The sequence below is a fragment of the Phaenicophaeus curvirostris genome, chromosome Z (assembly GCF_032191515.1).
Source record: "Phaenicophaeus curvirostris isolate KB17595 chromosome Z, BPBGC_Pcur_1.0, whole genome shotgun sequence".
NCBI lineage: Eukaryota > Metazoa > Chordata > Aves > Cuculiformes > Cuculidae > Phaenicophaeus > Phaenicophaeus curvirostris.
Genome location: NC_091431.1, coordinates 40,251,410 through 40,275,749, shown reverse-complemented (window position 1 = coordinate 40,275,749; position 24,340 = coordinate 40,251,410). Strand labels below are relative to the sequence as shown.

The window sequence follows — 24,340 nt, the reverse complement described above, 5'->3', positions numbered from 1 at the left end:
AAACAAAAACCTGAAAAAGGAGCCATAACTGATCACGCCATCAATGAAGGCATGCAAAAAGGAGTTATTAAAAAATGGGAAAACTGAAAACAGGACTAAGAAAAATGAAGGAAAAAGTAAAAACATAAAAGGCGCTTAAAGGGCTTCAAAAAAAGCTGATACAAACAATTCTAAAATATTTCTTACCTTCTTCAGTCATTGTGTCATAATATTTTAGGTTTCCATATGATCCAAGCTCTACAACATCACAGTAAAAGACACAAAGATAAGGAACCATTCAAGAAATGTACATGTTTTTGCATGTGCTTCATAAACTCAAACAGTGATTATGCAAAAAATTCAGCAGGACAGCAAAACACGGATTACATAAATGGCAATGATTTTCCCCTCCCCCACCTAAATTTCATTGGCTTTAGATAAGTAACTTGCTAAAGTGAGATGCAGGAGAAGCACTGAAATCTAAAATTCAGCCTTTTCAAGCTGATGGCCAATTCAATACCTCTACATTTGGGAAGATATAATAAACCTTGACAGTACCTAATCAGCAGGAGCTTTGGAAACAAAGCTCTTTTAATATTCTCCAGGTCAGACATTCGAATACTTACACATCCAAAGAAAAAAAATAAATCTCAAAACATATAATCTAAGGAACTGTTCATAATGCTGTCCTGCAAATATTGTTTCAACACCTGTGCTGATGTTGACTTGTGTTAGAGGCTTTACTTAATTTAATCACTCCCTTGTCACTTGTGAAATCAGAAAAAAAGTATTTACTCACTTCATCAGGTGCTATGGCACCTAACTTAATTAAATTATTAAATATACCTGAATATATTGCAGAAAAGAGGAGGCTGACCTTACAGAGTTTGAAGAGAAAAGAAATGAGATGCATGAGAGTGTATGATGCTGATGATAATCACGTTCTGGGCACATCAGCAACTGAACATGCCAAGGATTAAACTGGGTTAATTCTCACAGTTAGCAGAATTATTTCCAGGAAAACTCTAATCCTGCTGGTGAGATTATGTTTCTCAAAGCTTTTATAGTCCTTTATCCAGTCCAGAACATTTTATACAATCACTAGCCCAGTGACTACAATGCACAATGTTCATACCAGAAAATGTCTGCAGCACATGCTCAGATGAATTATTTTGTGGATTTCAAGATTACTTGGGTCAGTGCTGCTCGGGAATACAAAAGGTCTGTCTTTACAGTCTGCCTTCAATATATCTCACTGGCTTATCTGGTAAAATTTGACTAAATCTGCTCTTCAGTAGTTATTTTTTAATTTTCCAGTTATACTAAGATTCTGTTCAATATGACTGCAAGTAAATTTCAACTGAACTTAAGTATCTTTTGAAAAAAATACTGTATTGGAAAAAAAATTCAGTTTTTAAAGTAAACAATTAGAAAACTGAAATACTGTGATAAAGAGTACTTCAAAAATATCCTAAAATATAACACTATTAAAATTCAGGAATTCCAGTTTCATGAACATGCTATGAGGTTTCTATGGGTAAGACACAGCAGACAGACCGGCTCACAGCCAGTACCTCCATCCTGCTGGGTGCATGAAACAAAGAGGATGCAGAGTTGTGTCTTAACAGCTGGTCCTTGACAGTGATGGAGTCATCGGATCAATTTGTTTCCTTCTGCATATTTTTACACCAGAAGAGAACAAAGAGTTCCTGGTCATCCTGCCTGACATTCTTGAAGGATTATAACAACAACATTTGACTGTTACCTACTGTTCTCTGTTATGTATGGGGGTGCCACACCATATCAAAGTAAACAGAAAGAATAATGTTAATTATTCTTTCTATAAAGTTACTATAGTACTATATAGTATTATTCTTTCTATAAAGTTACTATAGTATTATATAGTATTATTCTTTCTATAAAGTTACTATAGTAACTATAGTAAATATATAGTAAATATATATAGTAAATATAAAGTTACTATATTATTTGTAACTTTAAATTACACTTGAGATAGCCAGCGTGCTTCAGGCAAGTCTTGCCTGACCAACCTACTGGCCTTCTATGATGGAGTAACTACATCAGTGGACAAAGGAAGAGCTATGGATGTCATCTACCTGGACTTCTGTAAGGCCTTTGACATGGTCCCCCACAACATTCTCTCTAAACTGGAGAGATATGGAGTTGATGGACAGACCTCAGGAATTTGTTGGATGGTCGCATCCAGAAGGTAATCGTCAATGGCTTGATGGAGATCAGCAACAACTGGTGTCCCTCGGGGGTTTGTACTGGGACAACTACTGTTTAATATTTTCGTCGATGGCATAGATAGGGAATCAAGTGCACCCTCAGTGAGTTTGCAGACAGCATCAAGCTTAGTGGAGTGGGTCATATGCCTAAAAGACAGGATGCCATCCAGAGGGACCTGGACAAGCTTGTGAGGTGGGCCCATGTGAATTTCATGAGGTTTAACAAAGCCAAGTGCAAGGTCTTGCACCTGGGTTAAGGCAATGCTTGGTATCAATACAGGCTGAACGAAGAAGGGATTGAGAGCAGCCCTGCAGAGAAAGACTGGAGTGTACTGGTAGATGAAAAGCTGGACGTGAGCAGGCAACATGCATTTGTAGCCCAGAATGTCAGCAGTATCCTGGGCTGTATCAAAAGAATTGTGGCCAGCAGGTCAAGACATGTGATTCTTCCCCTAACTCTGCTCTGGTGAGACCCCACCTGGAGTACTGTGTCCAGCTCTGGAGTCCTCTGTGCAAGGTAGACATGGACCTGTTGGAGCAGGTCCAGAGGAGTGCCACAAAAATGATCAGAAGGATGGAACTGTGAGGAAAGACTGAGCGAGCTCGGGTTGTTCAGCCTGGAGAAGTCTCTGGGTAGACCTTCTTGTGGCCTTTCAGTACTTAAAAGGGTCCTATAAGGAAGAAGGGGACAAACACTTCAGCAGGGCCTGCTGTTAACAGCACAAGGGGCAATGGTTTGACACTTATAAGAGGGTATGTTCAGACTTTTTACAATGAGGGTGTTGAAACACTGGAACAGGTTGCTCCCAGAGGTGGTAGATGTCTCATCCCTGGAAACATTCAAGGTCAGGTTAGACTGGGCTCTGAGCAATCTGATATAGGTAAAGATGTCCCTGCTCATTGCAGGGCAGTTGGACCAGATGAACTTTAAAGGTGTTTTCCAGCCCAAACTATTCTATGATTCTGTGAGTCTATGAAATAGTACACCTAATTGCTCAGCTTAATTACAGTGTTCACTCACTAAGTATGGTAAGTGTGTCCTGTGGTGAAACATTTATCTCTGTCTTTCAAGTACAGTGCCCAAGGCTGTCACAGAAGGAAACCACAGCCAGTATTTCTCTTTGCTGTCCTGCTACGAAGACCTCAGATACAGACTGCAGTTGTCCCTAGGTACATCAGAAATGAGCCTGGCTCACAGTTTCTCAAGACACTCATAAGACACACAGCTATTTCAGTGATAGCAACCTGCATTGCTTAAGGTGTATATCCCTTAATGAAAAACATGAGCTCAGACTCTGAAAACAAAGTAATACATTGTGGATTTCTTCAACAAGTATAAAAAACTTATCTGTATGAAAATTCATGTCATATTTCTCCAAGGTATTTATCTAAATATTTATTTATATTTATATATATACACAAATGTTACTCTATATAGAGAAATATTCATATTTCTCTAAATGGCTTCAAAGTTGACACATCTTGTATTCAAAACAAAACTGCTAGAGATAAATCACAGAATGCAATTTCTGAATTTTCAGTGTAATACCATCATTGCATCTACTTGACCTTCCTTGTGTTTGATTTCTAGTCATGAATGAGTCAAGGCATCAGTGGTAGCCTGGCTTAAAGGGAATTATGAGGCATTCTGGAACAAGTAGATGGACAGCATGTATTTTTCCTGAGTTTTCATACCCATAAATTCAACCTACCAAAAGGTTGAATACGTACGACATAAAGGAGAAGTGAAATGAGAGACTAAGGCCTCAAAACTGATGATGAAATTGAGAATGAACATTCAGCCAAGAACTGTACCCTAAAAGCAAGCAAATATTTATTAAAAAGTTGTAAACATAAAGCTTAACTGTGTATTGAAGACAGAAGAGAATTTTTGTGCGAAAAGTTGCACACATAATTCTGAAAGTCAGCAAGTTCCTGACAAATACAGTAATTTGGTAACCCACTCTTCCCCTTTATGTCTTTCTGATACAACCTCTGATTTGTACTTACTGTTGTCATCATGATCAAGGGGACCTCCTTTTTTTTATGTGCATTTTTTAAAAAGAAGGCTGAGTACTTAAGCCAAAGGACTTAGAGGAATTCATCTTACAACATCACGGAGGACTAAGCTGTCTTTCCCATATCTCTCTTGGTATTTTTTCTAGCAGTCACGGCCTTGAGAAAATTCAATGAGATGTTCAGAGACTCACCCATAAACATAAAAAGGAGGCCACTTCAAAAGTCCTGCTAGATAAGCTGTAGTGGCTATCCAATCTAAATGGGAATCAAAGCTTGATTTGATTTCATCAGTGATGTTAGACTAGGAACAAAGAATTCTCAGTGCTAAAACCTCATGAAAGATCTCGTGGAGATTAACATTAAAGCTGTAAAATGAGAGCCCTAACTTCTAGGAGATACTTAATAATTGACAATGTCTTAGTACATAGACTATTGGAAATAAAAGACAAAAGAAATCTTACCAGTTGAAGGATATCAGGCATTGTGAATGTTAAAAAGGAAGAATTCTTTTGAAATAATTTTCTTTCAGTGAATTTCATCTTAATTTTGACTGCCCTGTTTTCTGAACTTCATAAACCCCTTAACTTTCTCATAGATTGCTTATAGCTCATCTGGGACAGACTGGGACTGCTGTCAGAGTTTGTACATAATATCATTGCAGAACACAGAGAAGAGAAAACAAATGCTGTTTCAAGAAGCAAAAGATGTTTTGCTTTGTCCTACTACCTCCACATAATACAAACTATGCAAGTTAAAATTAAATGTTCCAGTGTACATTTTTACATGCAGACCTTCAGGCTGCCAGTTCTTGCAAAATGGAGGCTTTGCCACTGAGACCTTGCAGCGAAAAATACAAAGGGACCTCTTTTGGATCTGAGTATTACAGTCAATAACAACGGTTACATGCATTTTAGAATAATAATATGTCTTTTTGGATTATGCAACTACCAGTGCTTTATTAACACTCTTAAGCAAATAAAGAAAATGATATAAATGAAGACTTTCAGGTACTCGACCAGTAAGCAGTAAACTGTGTTATGCAACACTCTGTGCATCTGAGCTCTAAAAACATGTTGTTACCTTTCATCTTGTCTTTAAATTGCAGGCCTTGTATGCCTATTCACTTCTCTCCTCTCCTGTGTCCTTACTGTTATTTATTGTAGGTGTTTTTTGTCCTGATAATAATCTTATCAAAGTTATCTGCTTTTATTATATTAGTTTATAGCAATTTCATTAAATTGGAGTGTGAATAGAAATATAATTAAAAATTAATACAATTGTATCAGGAGATTCCTGGGCAGTTCAGGATAGTCGCAACACCCAAAAGCAAGATCTGCCTATTACTTTGCACTTCGTGCACTATTTAAAATGAAGACTGAAACCTAGCTATTCTCACAGTCGATACTGACTAGAAAATCTTCTTGTAGTGATAAAAGGAAAATTGTCGTAGGATCCACAGGGCTTTAATTGATACAGAGCAAAGAGAAAATATTTTTAAGGAAGTGAACAATGGCATATGCATCAAACGCACGTGCAACAGAGAATAAAGTAATTTATATTACTATTATATGTCAAATCCTGCTTCTGAAATTTTAGGTCATTTTTTTTTTTAAAATAACCCAAAATGCATGAAGTTGCTTGGTTCTGAGGGCTTTGTTTTCCGTTTTATCTTCTTTTACCCATAAGTTACCTTTATGCCATCTGTCACCAGACTCTTGAAGGAAGGTGTCAAGTGCCATACATTCTCTAGAGTGTAGTAACATTAAAAGGCATTGGAAATGCCTCTGCCTGGATCAAACACATTGACTATGAAGCGGATATTTGTCTTTGAAGAATTTTCAAATATTCACAAAAATAGGATTTACAAGACCTAGAAGTAAAAATCTTATCCTACTGATGATATTAGGAGCTTTACCACTGATTTTGATGGGCTCAGGATTTCACTGAGTATCTGTAGGGCCAGGTATTGTGGGGTACTGGACACATACAACTCCAATAAATTCCTGGTGTTCTGGTTCTTAGCACGTCCAAGGAGAATAATGCAAGGGTAGCATATGTTCCTCTCACTATTCAGTTGTAAAATCCAACCAGCCTTTGGAGGATGACGTCATCTGCCAGATGCAAACCATAATAAAGGAAATTTTCCACTTTCATCTTCAACAGAAACTCCCTCATAGCAACTATCATTCCCTGATCTATACAGGTTTATAAACTATATGTGTTCTTTGTTGTTAATAGTTTTAAAAAGGAAATGAAGACTTAGGAAACTTAAATGAAGCTAAAGCCATTAAGCATGGAAATGCATTATCAGGACAGCTGTACCCTGCTCTGGGATTGCTCATATTTAAATATTCATGTCTTCCTTGCACAGTCTTTAGGGAATCCCAAGAAGAATATGGTCTCAGAAGAACAGAGCATCACTGGAAAATATAATGGAGATGAGAGACGAGAATTCTGCCTGCAGTGAGCAGCTTGAGTAGATTCTAGTTAAAAGAATAAAACATGACATGCAGGAACAAACTGCTGCGAAACCTAATACTTAGCCCAAAACAAACATAAGGATTAAATTTAAGATTTTAAAAAATAAATTTAAAAAAGGTATCATAAAACTTACATTATTTAATACTTGCTATGTACAAAGAGCAATATTGATTTTAAAGGGAGACCTGTTCTTCAATTTTTAAGTAGCTAGAAATTAATATCAGTGAAACTAGCAATGAGTGCTGCCTTCTTTCTGTATTTTGGCACAATCTCAATCAAAGCAGACCAAACACTTACTGCTGCAGAGTTCTAAAGCATCACAAGAAACAGCTACATTTTGCCATAGAACTGTCCATTCCATGAGAAATTTGTAAGGGTTTCGTTACAACTCAAGTTATGTATAACAAAATCATACAATATTTTTGATACATGTCACTAACTATAGACATATTCTGTGGATAGCATAAAAGTTTCAAGCCCATTCACCCTACAGTTATGGAAGTGCAGCCACTGTCTTTAGAAAAATCAAGACCAACCCCAAAATGTGACAAGAATGAAGCAGTCCTTACATGCATGCTAAATAAACCTATACAGCAAAATAATTCAGACTTGAAAAGTCTATTTTTTTGTTTTAGAGACACATTTGTGATTGCCATCTGGATAAATAAGCTCAACCAAAACTTCATAACTTCCTAACAAAATTCTTTTAATTGGCCTCATTGGTATCATTTTCTCTGTGCCAAAACAACACACCCATGTAGACAGCTCAGGTTCTATATCTGTTACAGTGACATTTATATCTTATGTTTGCTACATGGAAGTTTGTAAATTCCACTGTCATCCATTTTTGGCTTTGAAATCTTAAATAATACCAGAGAAGCAGCTATTTCATTTCTCTTTCTCAAGTTTCTGACAGATATTAACAGGTCTATTTAAAATATCATTTCTGTGGATTTAAATAGATTTCCCCTTAGCTGCACATAACTCACTGTTTCTACTCTACCTATGCTGTTGCTCACTCTGGCAGTGTGGTGAGTTGTATCTACAGTTTCTGAATTCAGTTTGATTTTGGAGGCATCTGTAAAAATAACCATCTCATCTACATTAGCCATGCAACCTCAGATACCTAGATTAGAAACACAACTTCTGTGGTCTCTTCCACAGCTGAAAAGTAAAGAAAAGCGAAAGAAGGCCTCATGGGACAGTGATGTGCCTGACCACTTCTCCAATCTCAGTCAGGCCTTTAAAATCTTTCACAGAAAAAAAAAGCTTTCTTCTTGCTAATGGCTGTGCAGTCACACCACTGAAAGCTGAGATAGCAATATGCCCTTGCAGCAAAGCATTGCCAGTAGATTGTGAGAGGTGATCCTTTCCTTCTGCTCAGTGTTTCTGAGACATATCACATCTGGGTGCTGGGTCCAGTTGTGGGCTCACCAGTACGGGATAATCGTGGACATAACAGAGCAAGCCCAGCACTGGGCCACAAAGATCATGAAGACACTGGACCATCTCTCATATGAGAAGAGGCTGTTCAGCCTGGAGGAGAAAAGGCTCAGGGAGATTTTATCTGCATGCATAAAAACCCGACAGGAGGAAAAGAAGAGAAGGGAACACGACTCTTCTCAGAAGTGGCCACTGACAGTGAGAGTGTCAATAGGCACAAAGGAAAAAACAGAAAATCCCATCTGGACACAAGAGAATACTTTTCACTGTGATGATGATCAAACACTGGAATGGGTTTCCAAGAAAGATTGTGGAGTTTCCATTTGCAGAAATATTCAAAACATGACTGGACACAGTCCTAGACAACCTGCTCTAGCGGATTCTGCTTGACCAGGGGTTTGTACTAGCTGCATTCTGTAATTCAAGAGATCCTTTCCAACCTACATGAAAAGAAACCCAGTTCTGGTGAAACCTAGCTGTATAAAGACAGTGTGAGTGTCTGCCTTTGTAAGACACGATGCTCCATTTTGAATGTAAGCCTAGTTACCTTTTTTATTGTTTTCCTGGAAGCCTGCTGAGTGACCAGGCGAGTGAAGGTTATTCAGCCTTTGTTAGTTGTCTTTGGAGTAAACTGATATTTTTTAATGACATCTCAGAAAAGAACACAAGTAGCAGCAGTAAGTTAAGCAGAATAGTTAGAGGTGAATGGAGAATCTGGGAAATTCTTTAGATCTAGGAACACAACAGGATCTAGTTAGTAATTATAAATAATTCAGTACTATGTTAAATACTTCGAGAATCACACCATCCTTCATTCTCCAGAAAAGCATGAATTCAGGTTTCCATTTCTATTTTGTCAGAACAGTGACAGTACCAGTACCATTATCACATTTTTTTTTGCACTCAGTGAAGGAAGTGACAGAATTGTCAGCTCAGCTTTGTGTAACAGAAGGTTAATTCTTCAACCAAGCACTTACACACGTTTATGTTTAAGAAAAAAGTAAAGCATGTAAGATAGACAACAACTTTTCTGCAGAAGTGCATCCTGTAGTTTTCAACTTTCAAATGGGACTAGAGACAGGAAAAAGACATAAATGCCACAGACATCTACTTCTGACTGAGGACTGAGCCATGACAAAGATTTATATCACATCATTTTCATGCAGAGGATGCCATTTGCATATGAATTATATCCTTGTCAAACAGGAGCAAGGGAGTCATCATCTAGCTAAATCCTTCCTTGAAGAAAATGTTTCTTGTCCTGTGGAACCTCATCAGAAGACAGAAAAGGGGTGGCATAATAAGGAAAAGATCCCATTCTTCCTATACCCTGCTAATGCTGTGCAGGGAAAGCAAGGTAGCCTCAGGCTGTAATGGTGCTCTGAATCCTCACTTCACCACCAATATCTTCTCTTTTCAACAGACTACCAATAGGAACCTCCAGAGAAGACAATCTGCTTCAATAATCTTGAAGGAATCACACTTTCATGTAGCAAACAGCATGAAGAGAGAAGTTAGGCTTGTTACTAATAGCAGATACTTTTGCACAAAATACTTTCCATGCTTTCCTTCCCCTGCTCCCACTGCAAAACAAGAGAAATCTATTGAAAAATATAAAGAGATCTTTGCAAGTCCTACGCTTCCATAAACCAGGAATGTCCATTTCAAAACTAGGACAAAGGCAGCTGAGGTACAGGGCTCAGAAGAAAAAAAGCCACAAATTGTCAATGATTGGCATGATTTATGTCTGAGTTGCACGGATTTTTGGTCAGGGCCTGACCAACACAGCAGGTCTGATGATGCTATCCTTATTCATATGGGTAATGATGCTATGAACAATCCAGCTCACTATTCAGTGAATAAAGGATTGCCAGACTAGCACTTAAGCAGCAGCAAATATGGCACAGGATTTCCTGGGGATTAATGACTAGCTGAGAGTTGATGATAGACTGATGTACAAGCAGTCATTAATCTTAATCCTCAGGAAATTATCTGTACCAAGGTCATTATTTCTGTAAAAAGATAAAAGCAAACAAACAAAAAAAATCTCATACAGATATTTATATTTTTAATGAACCATGAGGTTTCAACAGTAATGTAAAGTTCACAGCTCATTAATGAATACCCTACATATTCACCTGCTAGAGTGGCTGAGCTCTTATCTTCTTAGAAGCTTTATACTGAGACCAAGATTTTGAAGAGGAGAAGCCTCCTTGGTCTTAGACTGTTAAATCCACAGCATGGCCACACACCTGCCTGAATGTAAAATGCTCAGTGTTCAGCAACTCCAACTGATCTCAGATGTTACTCATCTGGCAGAGCTGGGTTGACCACTTTGCAAGTCCACTGATTCCTGAGAATTTGCAAGGAGGCGTTCACCAGACAGGTACAAGCCATGGCAAAGAGAAAAGGAAAGGCAGGTTTACAAATGTGTAATTGTGTATCAGGGTCGTTCTGTTCATCTATATTTTGAGGAAAGTAAAAACTCCTTAAGCCCATTTCTCTCTTATTTCCTATTTTCCTACTTACAATCAAGTGTGTTTTTAAGAGGCTCTCAATTAAATTAGAAGTTGGGTCTGACTTCACAAATGAATTATTCAGGAGTGCATATGATGAGCTGGTTTTCTATAAATACATCGTATGTTAATGTAACAACAAAAGGTAGTAGGTCAAGATGACCTTTAATAGTCAAACAGCCTGTTTATACATTCTATACTGCTTATGCTGTCAAGGGACCTTAGATGGGACTTTTCTATAAGCCTTGCAAAGCACACAAGTCCAAATGACTGAGCAGCGTGCTTTTTCACATCCTCCTTTTCCTTGAATTTTTTAAAGAGAATGTAACAGTGAACTTTACTATCCAGGTAAGAAGAAAGAGAAGCTGGATCTTCTAGCAGCACTGCAACAACTAGATACTTTACTTCTAATGCTAAAGCTTGATCTGGAAGCTGCAAAGTGTCAAGTACAGAGCTCCCAGACATTACCAGTGCATTTCCAGAGACTGAAAATCTAGTTCACTTGGCTGTGGCAGCTGCAGAGCTACTGCTATCTGCTTGTGAGGTGCTTTGACTTAAGAATCCAGCAGCCTAGAAGGAGAGCAAACAATGAGGAAGCCATCCTGTGAGAAGAGTCTATAAGAACATGTTTGTAGATGAGATACAGTATGACGAAAAGCAGAGGGAGTAAATAGTAGCAAAACGGTGAGTGAGGAAATGAGAGGGGGAGGAGGAAAGAGTATGCCCAAACGCAAGGGTGCTAGAGTGCCTGTGCATGTGTCAGCTTTTATTTACACCTCTCACACTTCTTTCCCCTGAGAATGACACTTTGTAATGTTCTTGTATACCATTCTTTTCTCGCAAATCCAACAAATACAGCTAATAATGCAATATTTTTGATCTACTGAACTAAGCCATCATCTGGTTGAAATACAGAGAGGATCTAAGCTGACTGAAATGGAATAGAAAAATGCTTGTTCTGCTGTTCCTTTGAGTCTGATCAATACATGCATGAAATGATTTGAAAGAAATCCTTTGACCTCAGAAGTCATGTACCAGGTCCATTGTCTTTCGTTACATTTGTGCAACAAAGATTATTTTCTTTGCTTACACAAAACTCAAAACTAACATGAATCACTCATTTACTTCTTCATTATCTCTGTTGGTTTGTTTGTTTGCTTGGGTTTTTTTGTAGTAGGAAAGGCTATGCAAAGTGGAGAAAGCCATGGGGGCCAGAGCAGGCAACAGGTAGTCCTTTATGTTTCTACATCACCCAAAATTAGGGAATTGCAGAGCAAAGGACTGCACTTCTCAGAACCTTTGATAAATACCTATTTTAATTCTTATGGATGAAATGTTATCAACTCAAAAAGTTACTTAGTTAGCATGTTAAAGATCTGTTAAAGTAAACATGGTGGACCAGTTGATTGATGTTCATCATACACAGGAAGATTAAGACGCAAGAACACAGTGAGAGTTTAGTAGGTAAAATTCATACAGAACCAAATGAATAATAAATATTGTATAGAACAGATACCCATATCCACTACCACATTTAATTTTTAATGTAATTTATGATTTAAGTACAACGTCATCCAAATGTGTTAACTAATATTACCTACCTTGGCCAGCAATAGTATTTACATGGAACCAAAATACTAGTCTTTTTATGGAGGTTTGCAGAATTATATCAGTACAAAAATAAAAAGAAAGAATTAGGACACTTAAAAGCTCAAAATCTTAGGAAACTATATGAGTGTTCAGTGGAGACATCCAATACTGTCTGTGTCTGCCTTCCAAACTGCCTGCAGTGCAGAAGTTCTTGAAAGCCAAGTCTGCCTACAAATGAGGTGGTGCCTCAGAAAAGGTTAATGACCATAATGTGTGGCAGAAAGGTGGGTGGATTTTTTTTTTCACATTTCTTCTACCCATCTGAGCATATTTGCAAGAAACCAGAGTTCCACATGCAAAAATACTTATTGAATCACACACCAATACTGGCACTTCTATGTGCTCATTAATTAAAATCTGAATTTTGTGAAGTCAGTGGAAATTTGAAATACTAGCTCCTTTGATGTCTGCACACCTAGGCTATCTTCCAGTGTCTTCTTGGCCATTTCTTCATGGAAGTTGTGCATTAAAATACAGTATTTACTGCAAATGTAGGTAGACTTTTTCTTACCGTTGTAAAATTTAACCCAGTGTGTCAGTTTTAATGAAATGTACAGGTACTTACTGCCTTGCACTTATTTAAATACCACAAGACCTTCGTATTACATTTTTTGAAAAATTTCTATAAAGTATAGATAGTGGAGAACACAGAGGTTATTGTAATAGGCTCTGGAGCGAGTCCAGAGAAGAGCAACGAAGCTGGTGAGGGGGCTGGAGAACAGGCCTTATGAGGAACGGCTGAGAGAGCTGGGGGTGTTTAGCCTGGACAAGAGGAGGCTGAGGGGAGACCTCATTGCTTTCTACAACTACCTGAAAGGAGGTTGTGGAGAGGAGGGAGCTGGCCTCTTCTCCCAAGTGACAGGGGACAGGACAAGAGGAAATGGCCTCAAGCTGCACCAGGGGAGGTTTAGGTTGTACATTAGGAAAAAACTTTTCACAGAAAGGGTCATTAAGCACTGGAACAGGCTGCCCAGGGAGGTGGTTGATTCACCTTCCCTGGAGGTGTTTAAGGCATGGGAGGACGAGGTGCTGAGGGACATGGTTTACTGTTTGATAGGAATAGTTGGACTTGATGATCCGGTGGGTCTCTTCCAACCTGGTTATTCTATGATTCTATGATATCAATACCAGGATAAATGTAACAGTTTTGAGAGGAAAGAAACCCCAAAGAAACAGTGAGATATTCTGAGCAAAGAAACGATGAAGAAATTGTAACTGGAGTAATTTAAGTAAGATATATATCCTTTGCAACTGTCTCTACCAATCCGTGTTGACCTCAAGAGTTTTACTGACATAATGAAATGCAGTATTGGGTCACCTGGTAAATAAGTCCAAATTGAACTCCATTCAAAACTTCTAGCTTTCCTGTTGTCTTCAATTTGTCATAACGGTTCTGCCTCTGTTAATGAAGTCTCCCCGACTTGCTTCTGCTATCTCTTATTTTTAAAAAAATATTTGATGAAGTCTATTTACTCTTTCAGATACTTGTTATTTTGTATGTGTTAGCACTATTTGAGACACCACTAACGCAGCCCAGGAGCTTTGCTTTAAGGGAAAAGAGGATTGCAAAGGTTTCTAATGAAAAAAATTAGAATTTTTCATTAAAAAGTGAAAAATAGAGATTGTAAGACTTTTCTTCCTGTAGTAGAGTGAAAAGCTTGGCTACCAGGTGGGCAGATATGAGACTTACAAAGTACAGCAATTACAAAGCCTGCTCACCTGCTGTATTGATACAAATAAAGGAAGATAAACATATAACTGTAATAAATTTCTTATGTCCTTTTCCAGCACTGAACAGGAATGGACTGGGCATGGTCTGTTGATGACTCCACTCTAACAGACAACAGTCTTTGACAGTAAATACTGCAGCATTAACGAATATGAATCACGACCAGAGCAGAAATAATGGGGTAGAGATTGTAAGGGCTAAAATTGCCTTTGTGTTGAGAAAATGAGTGTCAGCTTCAGCTTTTGAAGAGGCAAATGGAAAAGTATATTTGCTTTGTCCAAAAGATATAGACCAACATAAAAGCCATATGTAATGTTGCAATGAGAAACAGAAAGGAACTCAAATGCAAGGAGGTGCTACAGATATTTTTTGATCACTGAAGTTTGGAAGGTCCCACTGCTGGTAATATTTTAGGAATCTTTAGTCCCTCAAAATTCCTTCATCAGTGCTATTTCTCAAGACATTTGTTACTACAGCAAGAAACGTCCTACAGACACACGTTCACCAAATAAACACCTGGACATTTAATCTTTTTTAAGTTTATCAGAAGCTGAGATTTAAATCACCCAACAATTGCACAGTGATTATGTTTTTCCTGCCAACTTGGCAGATGAATGAAATCATAGTCTTCCTGCTAACTTCTCAAAGAAGTTCTACCACATTTGGATAAAGAAACAAACTGTTAATGTGCATGCAACACAGAAGGGATGTTTGCTCCTTTTTTTCTAATGTCAGCTTTAAATCACCCGAAGTCAAACCAGCAGTCTCATTCTTTTCTGTATTTCCATATAAGAAATTACCCAGCTTTGTAACTTTAAAATTGCTGCTGAAGCCAGAGGCAAAGTAAAAACAGTAGTCATGATGTGCATCAGCCAAGAGATCAATTTTAGTCAGTACCACAAGGAACAGATTTCCTAAGTTGCAAGGTTTGATGAGAGCATGTATATCATGCCATAACACTGCAAAACTGTCAGAAAATTCAGTAAATTCTCAGACATATTCAGAAAAGACTGGTGAAAGCAACAGAAGTGCAAAGAATAGTTTCATGGGAAGAAGGGAAAAGGGAAGTAATGGTTTGCTGTTTGCTTTTGCAACAGAAAACAACAAAAAATAATAGGAATACCTTCAGCAAGTGGGTCAAGTGTGTGAATCATGAGCTGAAAGATGCTATTCCTCATCAGACTGTTGTGGAGAGATGCAGAGCTTCCTCCCCGCTGGAGCCGTGGCTTGGTCTAGGCGGAAAAACAAGGGAAAGAATTTCGGGATTTTTTTCTTGTTCGAGTGGAAACAGGTCTGACACACTATGAATTAATCGCAGGTCTCATTGCAGAGTGAAACATTTTCAAGTATCACCCACAACAGTTAGTATTAAACTATACACTGTATTGCAGTTTTAAGCTGAAAGAGGATAGATTTAGATTAGATAATAGGAAGAAATTTTTTACTGTATGTTAGGCACTGGTACAGGTTGCCCAGAGAAGTTGTGGATGCCCGGAGGTGTTCAAGGCCAGGCTGGACAAGGTTTTGTGCAACCTGATACAGTGGGAGGTCTCCCTGTCCATGGCAGGGAGTTTGGAACTAGATGATCTTTAAGGTCTCTTCCAACCCAAACCATTCTATGATTCTATATTAAAACATTTACTTATGTATAGATAATTTCTCAGGAGGGGATGGATCACCAGATTAATCATTATTAATGATTAATAACTCTTAAAGTATTAAGAAGATTAAAAACTCGTACTTGCATCAGGAAGAATTAATAATTTGTTTCTTTGCAGAATCTTGTGGTTGAATCCCTGCAGTAAGTTCTAATTTTTATTGCCTTGGAACATTGCAAATATGCATATTATCAAATTCATGGAGAAAAAGGGCAGACAGTACATTTTTAATGGCAAAATCATAAAGTTCAGTCAGAACAAAACATACTCCTTGGGTTGGTTCAATACATTAAGGACTGATTGGAAGAACAGATTGTGAGTGTAGTAAGGCAGTGCAGTCGCCTACTGCAACAGAACTAACATACCAGCACTTTTTATGTGTGTTTAAAGAAATTTAAAACATATTCTGAGATTCTTTTCCACATGCTATTGTCTAGTACAATAATCAATGCATTTAATACATCCCATAGAGTAAGACTGCTTTGTGGATGGTTGTCTGCTTGTTTCAATAAAAAGGATAATCAAAGGCAACAGACTGCTGACTAATAAGACCTTGAAATCCAATTACAGGCTAAAAAACAGCACTGAAGAAAAAAGTATTTTGCAATAACACATGGTACATGGATTAATCCTTAGTGTCATACAACATACTAAATGAAAATGAAAGAAACCAAACAAGAAAATGAATTCACCACTTTATGTTTGGGAATAAATTATTTGAATTCTATAGCAGCACAGGAGGGGCTAAGAAATACCAGTAATTTAGAAAAGTGCTGGTGCGTGTCAAATCAAAGTAGGGTTTACTTCACCAGCCTCCTGAGAATCAAATGCTCAGATACATACTAATTGCTGCCTACCGTAAGTGTTTGGTCATCCTTGTCGCCAGCATTAGGTGACTGCATGAACAGGAAAAAGAATAAAAAGAAGTGTCAGATGGAGCATGAAAAGAAAGGAAAGGCAGTAAAAGACCACAGATGTCTGATCCTATGAAAGTTGTGTTGACAGGTTTTTCAACCACTTGAATTAAAGCATACTAGTGATCTAGTAAATCACAGTAAATTCTCATTGCAACGTGGCAGGAGTCTTTTATTCTTGTCAGTTTCTTGGACAAGAACATTGTCATTTCAGGGCCTAGCACACAGCAGCTAGGCTGCAGATCACTATATTCATTTCACACAAATTACAAAGAAGGCAAACTCCCTGTACGTCAACCAGCCTAAGAGAGTGAGGACTGAAAAAGTAAAAGTTATAAGAGACTCAGTATTGACCAACTGTTCAATGAAAAGCCTAGAAAGTAGTAACAGGAAAGGACTAGGCAAGGAAACAAGAAAAAGATGTTTCAGTTTAATCCCTCCCACCAAATGGCCATTTAGCCCAAACTGGCAGCTCTGGTTAAGGGCAGGCAACACGATACTTGCTGCTCTGCCAGGAAGGAAAAAGAGACTTTGGATGGATCTTAAAAGAGTAACCAGAACTAAACTTTCATCAAAAATATACCCCCTAGCTGTAAATATTGTTTTGAAGAAGAAATAATGAGGCAAAGAAAAGATCTTTGTTCTGATAAAGGTACTAGTTGTCACCTCTGAAATTAGACTGTTCTTGTGTAAGAAATGGTTAAGAAGTAAGTTTTTACACCTCTAAGGAAGACTACTGTCACAGAAAGAACTTTTAATGCTGTGGGAAGAAAAGGAAAGCAAAAGAAAATACAAAATCTGTATTCTAAAATATATTAAAACGGTAGATGCATCTTAGAAAAATTTTGCATAATATTTATGTACGTGTAGATATACACTATACATACACACACTATTACAGATACAAATCCACACAGACACTTGCAAATCCATGATTTATTTGTGAATACTCTGAGGGACCGTCATTGAAGGGAAAATTTATCTTGCAGAAAATTTGCAAGAAAGCAAAAAGGGTAAGCCAGGATAAGTTTCTCTTGTCTTCAAGGAAGCAATTTAGGACAGTTAAGCCCTAAAGATGAGTGGGTACAGGTACAGAAGTAAAGTTTGTGAGATGTGGATGAGTGTTCAGAATAGGAACATTAATAAAAGTTTAAACTGTTACTTTGAACTTTGAATTGTTGAAGACAGGAAGTTTGTTTCTTAATTTTAATGGTCAAAGATACGAGGATATGTAATAGATAAATCTGAGTAATTTGTCATGTTTTACCTGACAAAGGGCTGAAAAATGCTGAAAGCAGTCGGCATGCCTTAAAAAACCTCAGCATGCTCTAGGCTTAAGATGAGGGCATTCCAAAAAAACCCCACTTCATGTTGAAGGAAATACTGTCATTTGGTTGAAAGACAATGGGATGAAGCTGCATTGAATGTATACAAACAACTAGGTGATAATTTGTACTGTGTAATATAATTTGTACTATGTAATTTAATTTGTACAAGATAATTGCATTAGAGAAAGAATAATGAAATACATTTTGCTTATACTGTAAGAAAATAAAAGAATAGCGAAAACCACCTCAAATAATTTAATTCTGCATCAGTACAGAACAGGACATAGCAGTGGAACAAATTTTTTAAATTCTTTTTTCCACACATGATCAGTAACTCAATTGTTTCCAAGCTTAATGTGACAGTCAAGTTACATCCTAGTAGAAATATTCTGGAATATAAATAGAATTTTAAGGCAGAAGTGCCTCCACAATTTTAAAAATAGGAATGTAAATAATGCTTTGACATTTTCGTGATACTAAATACTTAGAAGGCCTGGATTGTTTTCTGGATTAACAATAATAACACATTAAAATCGGGTTTTAAGCTATGACAGTGAAAAATTCTGTTGTGGTGTTGCAGCTTATGTAACGTATTTGATGACATTTTGTTCACACTAGGACTGCAAATTAAACTGTTTACCTATTGGTTACAAGTAGTTTTGTATGTGTAATTTGGGTATCAAACACTGCATGGCAAAGTATTTTAAAGTATCATTTTCCACTTGTAGAAACACTTAGTATTCATATATTTTATCCAGCCTTTTAATTAAAGACAACACTTAAAAATTGGTCCAAGGTTAAAATGGTTGTGTTTCTTTGCACTACGAGTGGATGCTATATATTTTTAGATACCTGATAGCGATTTCTTTAAAAAAAAGACATATTTTTTAAAGATAAGTTTGCTCTCAAATCATGGAAGCCATTGCATATTGGTTCCATCAGAAGCATAAAGAGAGAAATTTCATGTGCATTACATACATTTCTGAAGGAATTACTAGTAAAAAAGATTATCTTTACATGTTTCTTTAAAACCTTGAATTTATTATTGTATTCAAGTATGCTCTCTTACTCAAAAGTATCTGGGACACAATCCCATATTAAGTTTATCAGAATTATAAAAAAGATTAATCATGAGACAGTTAACTACTTTTTTTTTTTTTTAGAGAATTCAAAATATTTATTGGTTCTCCTATATGCCATAGCAGTACATAAGGATTTGTTCATCCTCCTGCCTGTACTGGTGATCATGTACTGAAGTTTGCACCACCTGTGCTGAAAGTCTTAAAACTTGTCTACTTGTTATGAAGAAATGGTCTGTGGTATCCTTCTCTCACATTTCTTTCTCAGTGATCTATGTCTGTCAGTGATTAAGCCTGTCATGTTCCTTGCCTTGCTTGGGAATGTGTGTTCTTGAGAAACAGGGTCCTGAAGTAATTCATGCAAGAGATGATGCCTCAATAAGCACATGGTGAATGTCCTCAAGCTTTCCTTTAAAACAAGGGGCAGTCAAATGAGGAGCAGAATCTAAAATTTCATATTGTATTGTATTTGATACAGAATATCCTTGTTAATAAAAGATAGCTAGTAATTTGAATAATTTATTAGGTTATGTATTACAAAACCATACTCGGACAGCTGACTGCCTGCAGCTCTAGAGGTTGCTGCTCTGGTTGAACTTTCCATGTTACAGATTTAATATCCTGAAACTCTTAGAAAACTAGACTGCTGAGACTCTTCTCTCAATATAAGAAAATCAGGCTGTCAAACAACAGCAGGTAAAAACATAACTGAATTTTAACACTTTTTCTACAATGTGGGTTCACATCTCTTTCCTGCTTGCTAAATCTTTTCCAACCATAACAACTAAAAAGCCTTTTTTTTTAAAAAAAAAAGTAGCCTTTATGGGAATAATAAAAGTTCAAGATGGGTGGTAGCTGGAAGCATGTGTCCTTAATTATTGTAGAGTATAAGCCCAGACAGAGTTTTGCTAAATTGTCTCGAAGTGTTTTACAGTGAAGAACTTTGGCTACTCTCTCTTGCCTGTTTTCAAAAGTGGCATCTGCACTCTGCAATTTTGTACCTATCAGTGTGTCACTGCTTCTCAGCCCTGAAGTAAATGACAGGTGATAGTTTTCTTGGTGCACAAGGTTCTCTAATCCCCACAGGACTCTTGCACTTAAGGTCTGTGGGTTTTTGCTAGGTTGAACTGCAGAAAAAAGACATGCATTTCAAAGGCATCCTCTGAAGTCAATCTAGTTAACTTAAGAGAGTCTAGGAAATTTCTAAAGATCAGTATCATAGTAAGTGCTAGTAACATAATTGGAACAGAACTGTTTTGCATCTATTTTAAATCATAGAATCATAGAATCATAGAATAACCAGGTTAGAAGAGACCCATCGGATCATCGAGTCCAACCATTCCTATCAAAGGAATGTAAGTTAGGTTAATGCATAACTAAAATCCAAAGCAATAAACTCAATGAGACAGCTTCCAGAAATAAGTCTACTGATCTCAGTGAAGGAACAAAACCCAAAGGAAGGTATTACTGTATCTAGTTCTCAGAATACTTACATCTTTGGATTTTGCCAAATTAGAATCCTTTAGAGCTCCTTTCTGTGAATATCCCCAAACAATTCAATATTCTAACCCTTGCCTACTCAATGGGTAGGCTTTATATGGTTCGCAGGAAGCCAAAAGTGCAAGTCCTAGTTGCTTCAATATGTTTAAACAAAAATTCTTCTTGATACCCTTGGGAATAAAAGTTGACAATCACCATCAACAGAAGCTCTGTTAGTTGCTGCAGTAGGGCCAGTACAGCTTACTAACTGAAGGTGACACATCTTATTACCCACTCTCTAGATTCATTATGTAGAAAGGCTGCAAGTGTCTGTAGGGGAGTATTTCCCTATTTAAGCTATAGAAAAACAATGGTAAGGATTTAAACTTACATATTCTCAGTAGATCATTATCTGAATTCAGACTAAGTACAGAACTTTGATCTTATTTAAAATACAGGAGGAGAAAGCTTAGTAAGCATGCTGTAGAAAAATAACTAAAATTCCCTTCCACTTTGCCTGCTTTCTTCCTTCCCTTCACCATTCTCTTCACAAACAGTAAAGTAAAACAATTAGCTTTAACTAAAGAAGCAGTCTTCTGCATTGTTGAAGATATGAGTCAAAAGAACCATAACCAAAACTAAATTGAGGCTATAAACTGTTGTAGTTTGAGGTAAATTATAGTCAGTTTTGTGACTAACTCAGCTGCTGTAAAGTAACTTCACTTTTCTGAAAGCTAACTGCATGTTTTTGAGACAGTGATCTTCTCTAAAATGATAACACAGGGCATTGGTATGCAAAAAGGCCAATGTTTATACTTAACCAAGGCCATCCTCAAGCTGGCAGAAGGGGGCCACTCCTGTGAGGAGGGGTGAATAGGGCAGGTGACCCTACACTGACCAACAGAGTATCCAGTCCCATATACATCATACTCAGCATAAAATGGAGATAACCCAACTGTCTTGCTCTCTTCTGCAATGGCTGATGTCCAGTGAGGACATAGTCTGCCTGGTTATTCCTGATCCAGGATCCGTACATTCCTGAATCCAGTTCCTGAGTCCAGCTCCATCCTACCTGCAGTGACATATAGTTAGCAAGGGATGGCTGAGGGTGCGATCTCATATACTTGTATATATTTCATTACTTTCCAATTATTTTCATAATTATAATAATCTTTTCATTAAAGTTGTAGTTTTAGTTTCTAACACATAATCCTTTTCCTTCTGTTTTCCCTCTCCCCTTTCTCTGCGGGGTGTGGGGGAGCAAGAGATTTTGGAGGCTCAGCTGCATGGTTTTAGCTGCCGAATTTGTCCGGGTGGGGCTAAACCGTGACATAAACTCACTTTACCAAACACGAAGAATTTACATTAAGTTTGAAGTTCCAAAGACATTGAGCTGGACCATCAAAGTGGGACACCTGGCTGCATTTGCACCTGCTTATTTACAGGCACCTAGTGTGAAAGTTTTAGCTGTGGGCAAAGCAACGTGTCTTTGTTCATTCAGATAATTTGCCTCATTTATGCCAGTCTGTTCATGCAGTTATCCAATGTGCACACACATAATGAATCCTCCTAAATGTTCAAAAGAAAAGCATCTTTGCTGATTCAAACAGTAATAAATGGATGGTTTGAGGTATCAGTTGCTAAATCACATCCTAATGTTAGGTCAATTGACTTAATTCCAGATTTTTATGCATACCATTATATGAAATAGGACTCTTTCAATCAGCCAATAGGATCAATCATATGATATTTAGTTACTCAACATGTGTAAAGAAGTCAGAGTCTGCCCCAAGTCTCTTACCTTCCCTGAACTTGTTTAAAGTCAAGTGTCTTTGGCTTATGATGGCAATGTAATAGCTCAAGCTTAAAGACTTGATGAGTTTTTAATCACCTTAGTGTCAGAAGTAATTATGCAGTTTTAAGTTGTCCTCTTATCCTCATTTCAAGACTTGTCAATGAAGTCACCTTTTGCTACTTTTTAAATTATATAAATTAGCACCACAGCTCTGTATGTCTATGTAACTTTGAAGTGGACAAACGTATCTTTACAAAAACCCCCAAACCCAAAGCTAGGTACTTTCAGCGGTCCTTACATACTCATGCATACAAAATATCTGTTCACAAGCGACAGTTTTCAGTATTTCAGTATGGGTTTATGTAGCTAGATTTAAAAAACCTGGATTTATAGTCTTTAATATACTATTACTTCATCAACAATGTTACACAAGAAAGCATTAATGAGTGTTCCAAGATTAAGTTCTAAAAATCTAAAAAAATGTCTGAATTAAAAATCACACATGAAACAAGCTGCAAACTCTGGGCAGGGGCCTGGGAAGATTTTCAGCTGGACTACAACCACACCATAGAGACTACTGACAGAAGATGTCTCCTTTTCATTTCTTACAACTCAATAAGACATCAATGGTTAAGTAAGAAGCCAGCATTTCCTAGGACTTCTGCTTACCTAAATGCACAAACGATCCACCAGAGATTATGGAGGTTTCAAAGTTTGCCTTAAAAGTATTCACAATAATTCCTGCAGTGGAAAGGCTTGACAAGTCTTAGCGCTTGCTGTTGCTATGCTGATTTGTAACTACTAAATAAATCTCACTGCAGTAAGTTGGCTCTGCACTGAGGAGGATTCATCACAAGGGCTGCAGTTTCTCTGCCTCACTACTTCCATCATGCTGGGAATCTTGAAGGCAGGTTCAGCTGCAGACGAAAACCCAGCCTGCACAGCCTATATGGAGGAAATGCTGAATCAGTGCATCCTCAGCTGCCCTGGTCACGTCCCCTTTCCACCAAGCTCTGCTCATTTCTCTGTCTTATTTCACAGCTGCCTTTCCCCTTCAGGTGTCTTTTTGTGACCAGGATCTCTGCCGACTTCATTGTCAGCTGGCAGAGACTCATGATGGATGTAACACTCAGGACAGCAATTGCAAGACAAATGCAGTGAAATGTGAGAGGGGCCTATAAAATAATAATGATACTGAGAAATTGGTGAGCATTGCTAATAGTTGATGTTTCCTACAGTGCCAGAAGGGGACAGAGAATGAGACAAAGGGAAAGCCTTGGTATACTATATCTATCCCGTTTGACTACCTTTTCCATTAAACTCTAATAACATTTAAAGTTGTCTACCTTATTCATTTTAAAAAAGAGGGAGCAGGGAGAGAGAAAAGCATCACCAGAAGTTAAGATAGTGCTTATGGTACAAATATGTAAAATAACTGCGCTTCAAAACGTAAAATCCTCATTCACTGGGTGTACGTTGCCAGCTCTAGGCTGCAGGACTCTGGGTGTCAGTTTACCACCACCCTAAAAAGCAAAATCTAGCAGTTGGCTCCTCCATCTGCCCATTTGTAAGCTAAGAAAAGAGACACTGTTTGTAAAGAACTTTGTTCTGATGAAGAGGGTTGATTGCTTCAGGGGCAGTTTACTGGATATGACCATCCTTAGGAATTTACTGTGCTCTTTGTGTTTTGAATCTTTTACTGAGCACAACATGTATGTTTATTGCAATAAGCTGCAAAGCAGCACTTCTCTGAGAGTAGAATCTCCACTAGCTAATGATCAAAAGGTACCTCGTGCAATGTTTTGTTAGACAGCAAGCATAATTAATTTTCTTAAAAAATTTTGGACTATTTATGTCACTAACAGATCCAAGACTATGGTTTTAAAAGATTATATGACAATCAATGCAACCATAGCACTTGTACATTTTTACATCCAATAGGATATTAGACTGACTCTTCAATATCATAAAATGAAATTTTTTATTTTTCTATTCACCCACTAACTGGATTATATTACACC

At 37.5% G+C, this 24,340-nt stretch overlaps 1 protein-coding gene across 4 annotated transcripts in view; it reads right to left on the bottom strand.

Annotated features, from left to right (window-relative positions):
* The window catches only part of SLC24A2 (solute carrier family 24 member 2), a 105,276-nt gene that overhangs the window by 29,356 nt on the left and 51,580 nt on the right, over window positions 1-24,340 (bottom strand). Inside the window, exons 2-4 of one of the 4 annotated variants that reach the window (XM_069881199.1) lie at window positions 16,582-16,620; window positions 15,190-15,298; window positions 187-237 (exon numbers count right to left, since the gene is read on the bottom strand). In XM_069881199.1, the coding sequence (XP_069737300.1) occupies window positions 187-237; window positions 15,190-15,298; window positions 16,582-16,620 (199 nt within the window). The remainder of the gene's footprint in view (window positions 1-186; window positions 238-15,189; window positions 15,299-16,581; window positions 16,621-24,340) is intronic. The other 3 variants (XM_069881201.1, XM_069881200.1, XM_069881202.1) reach the window with 3 other exon arrangements.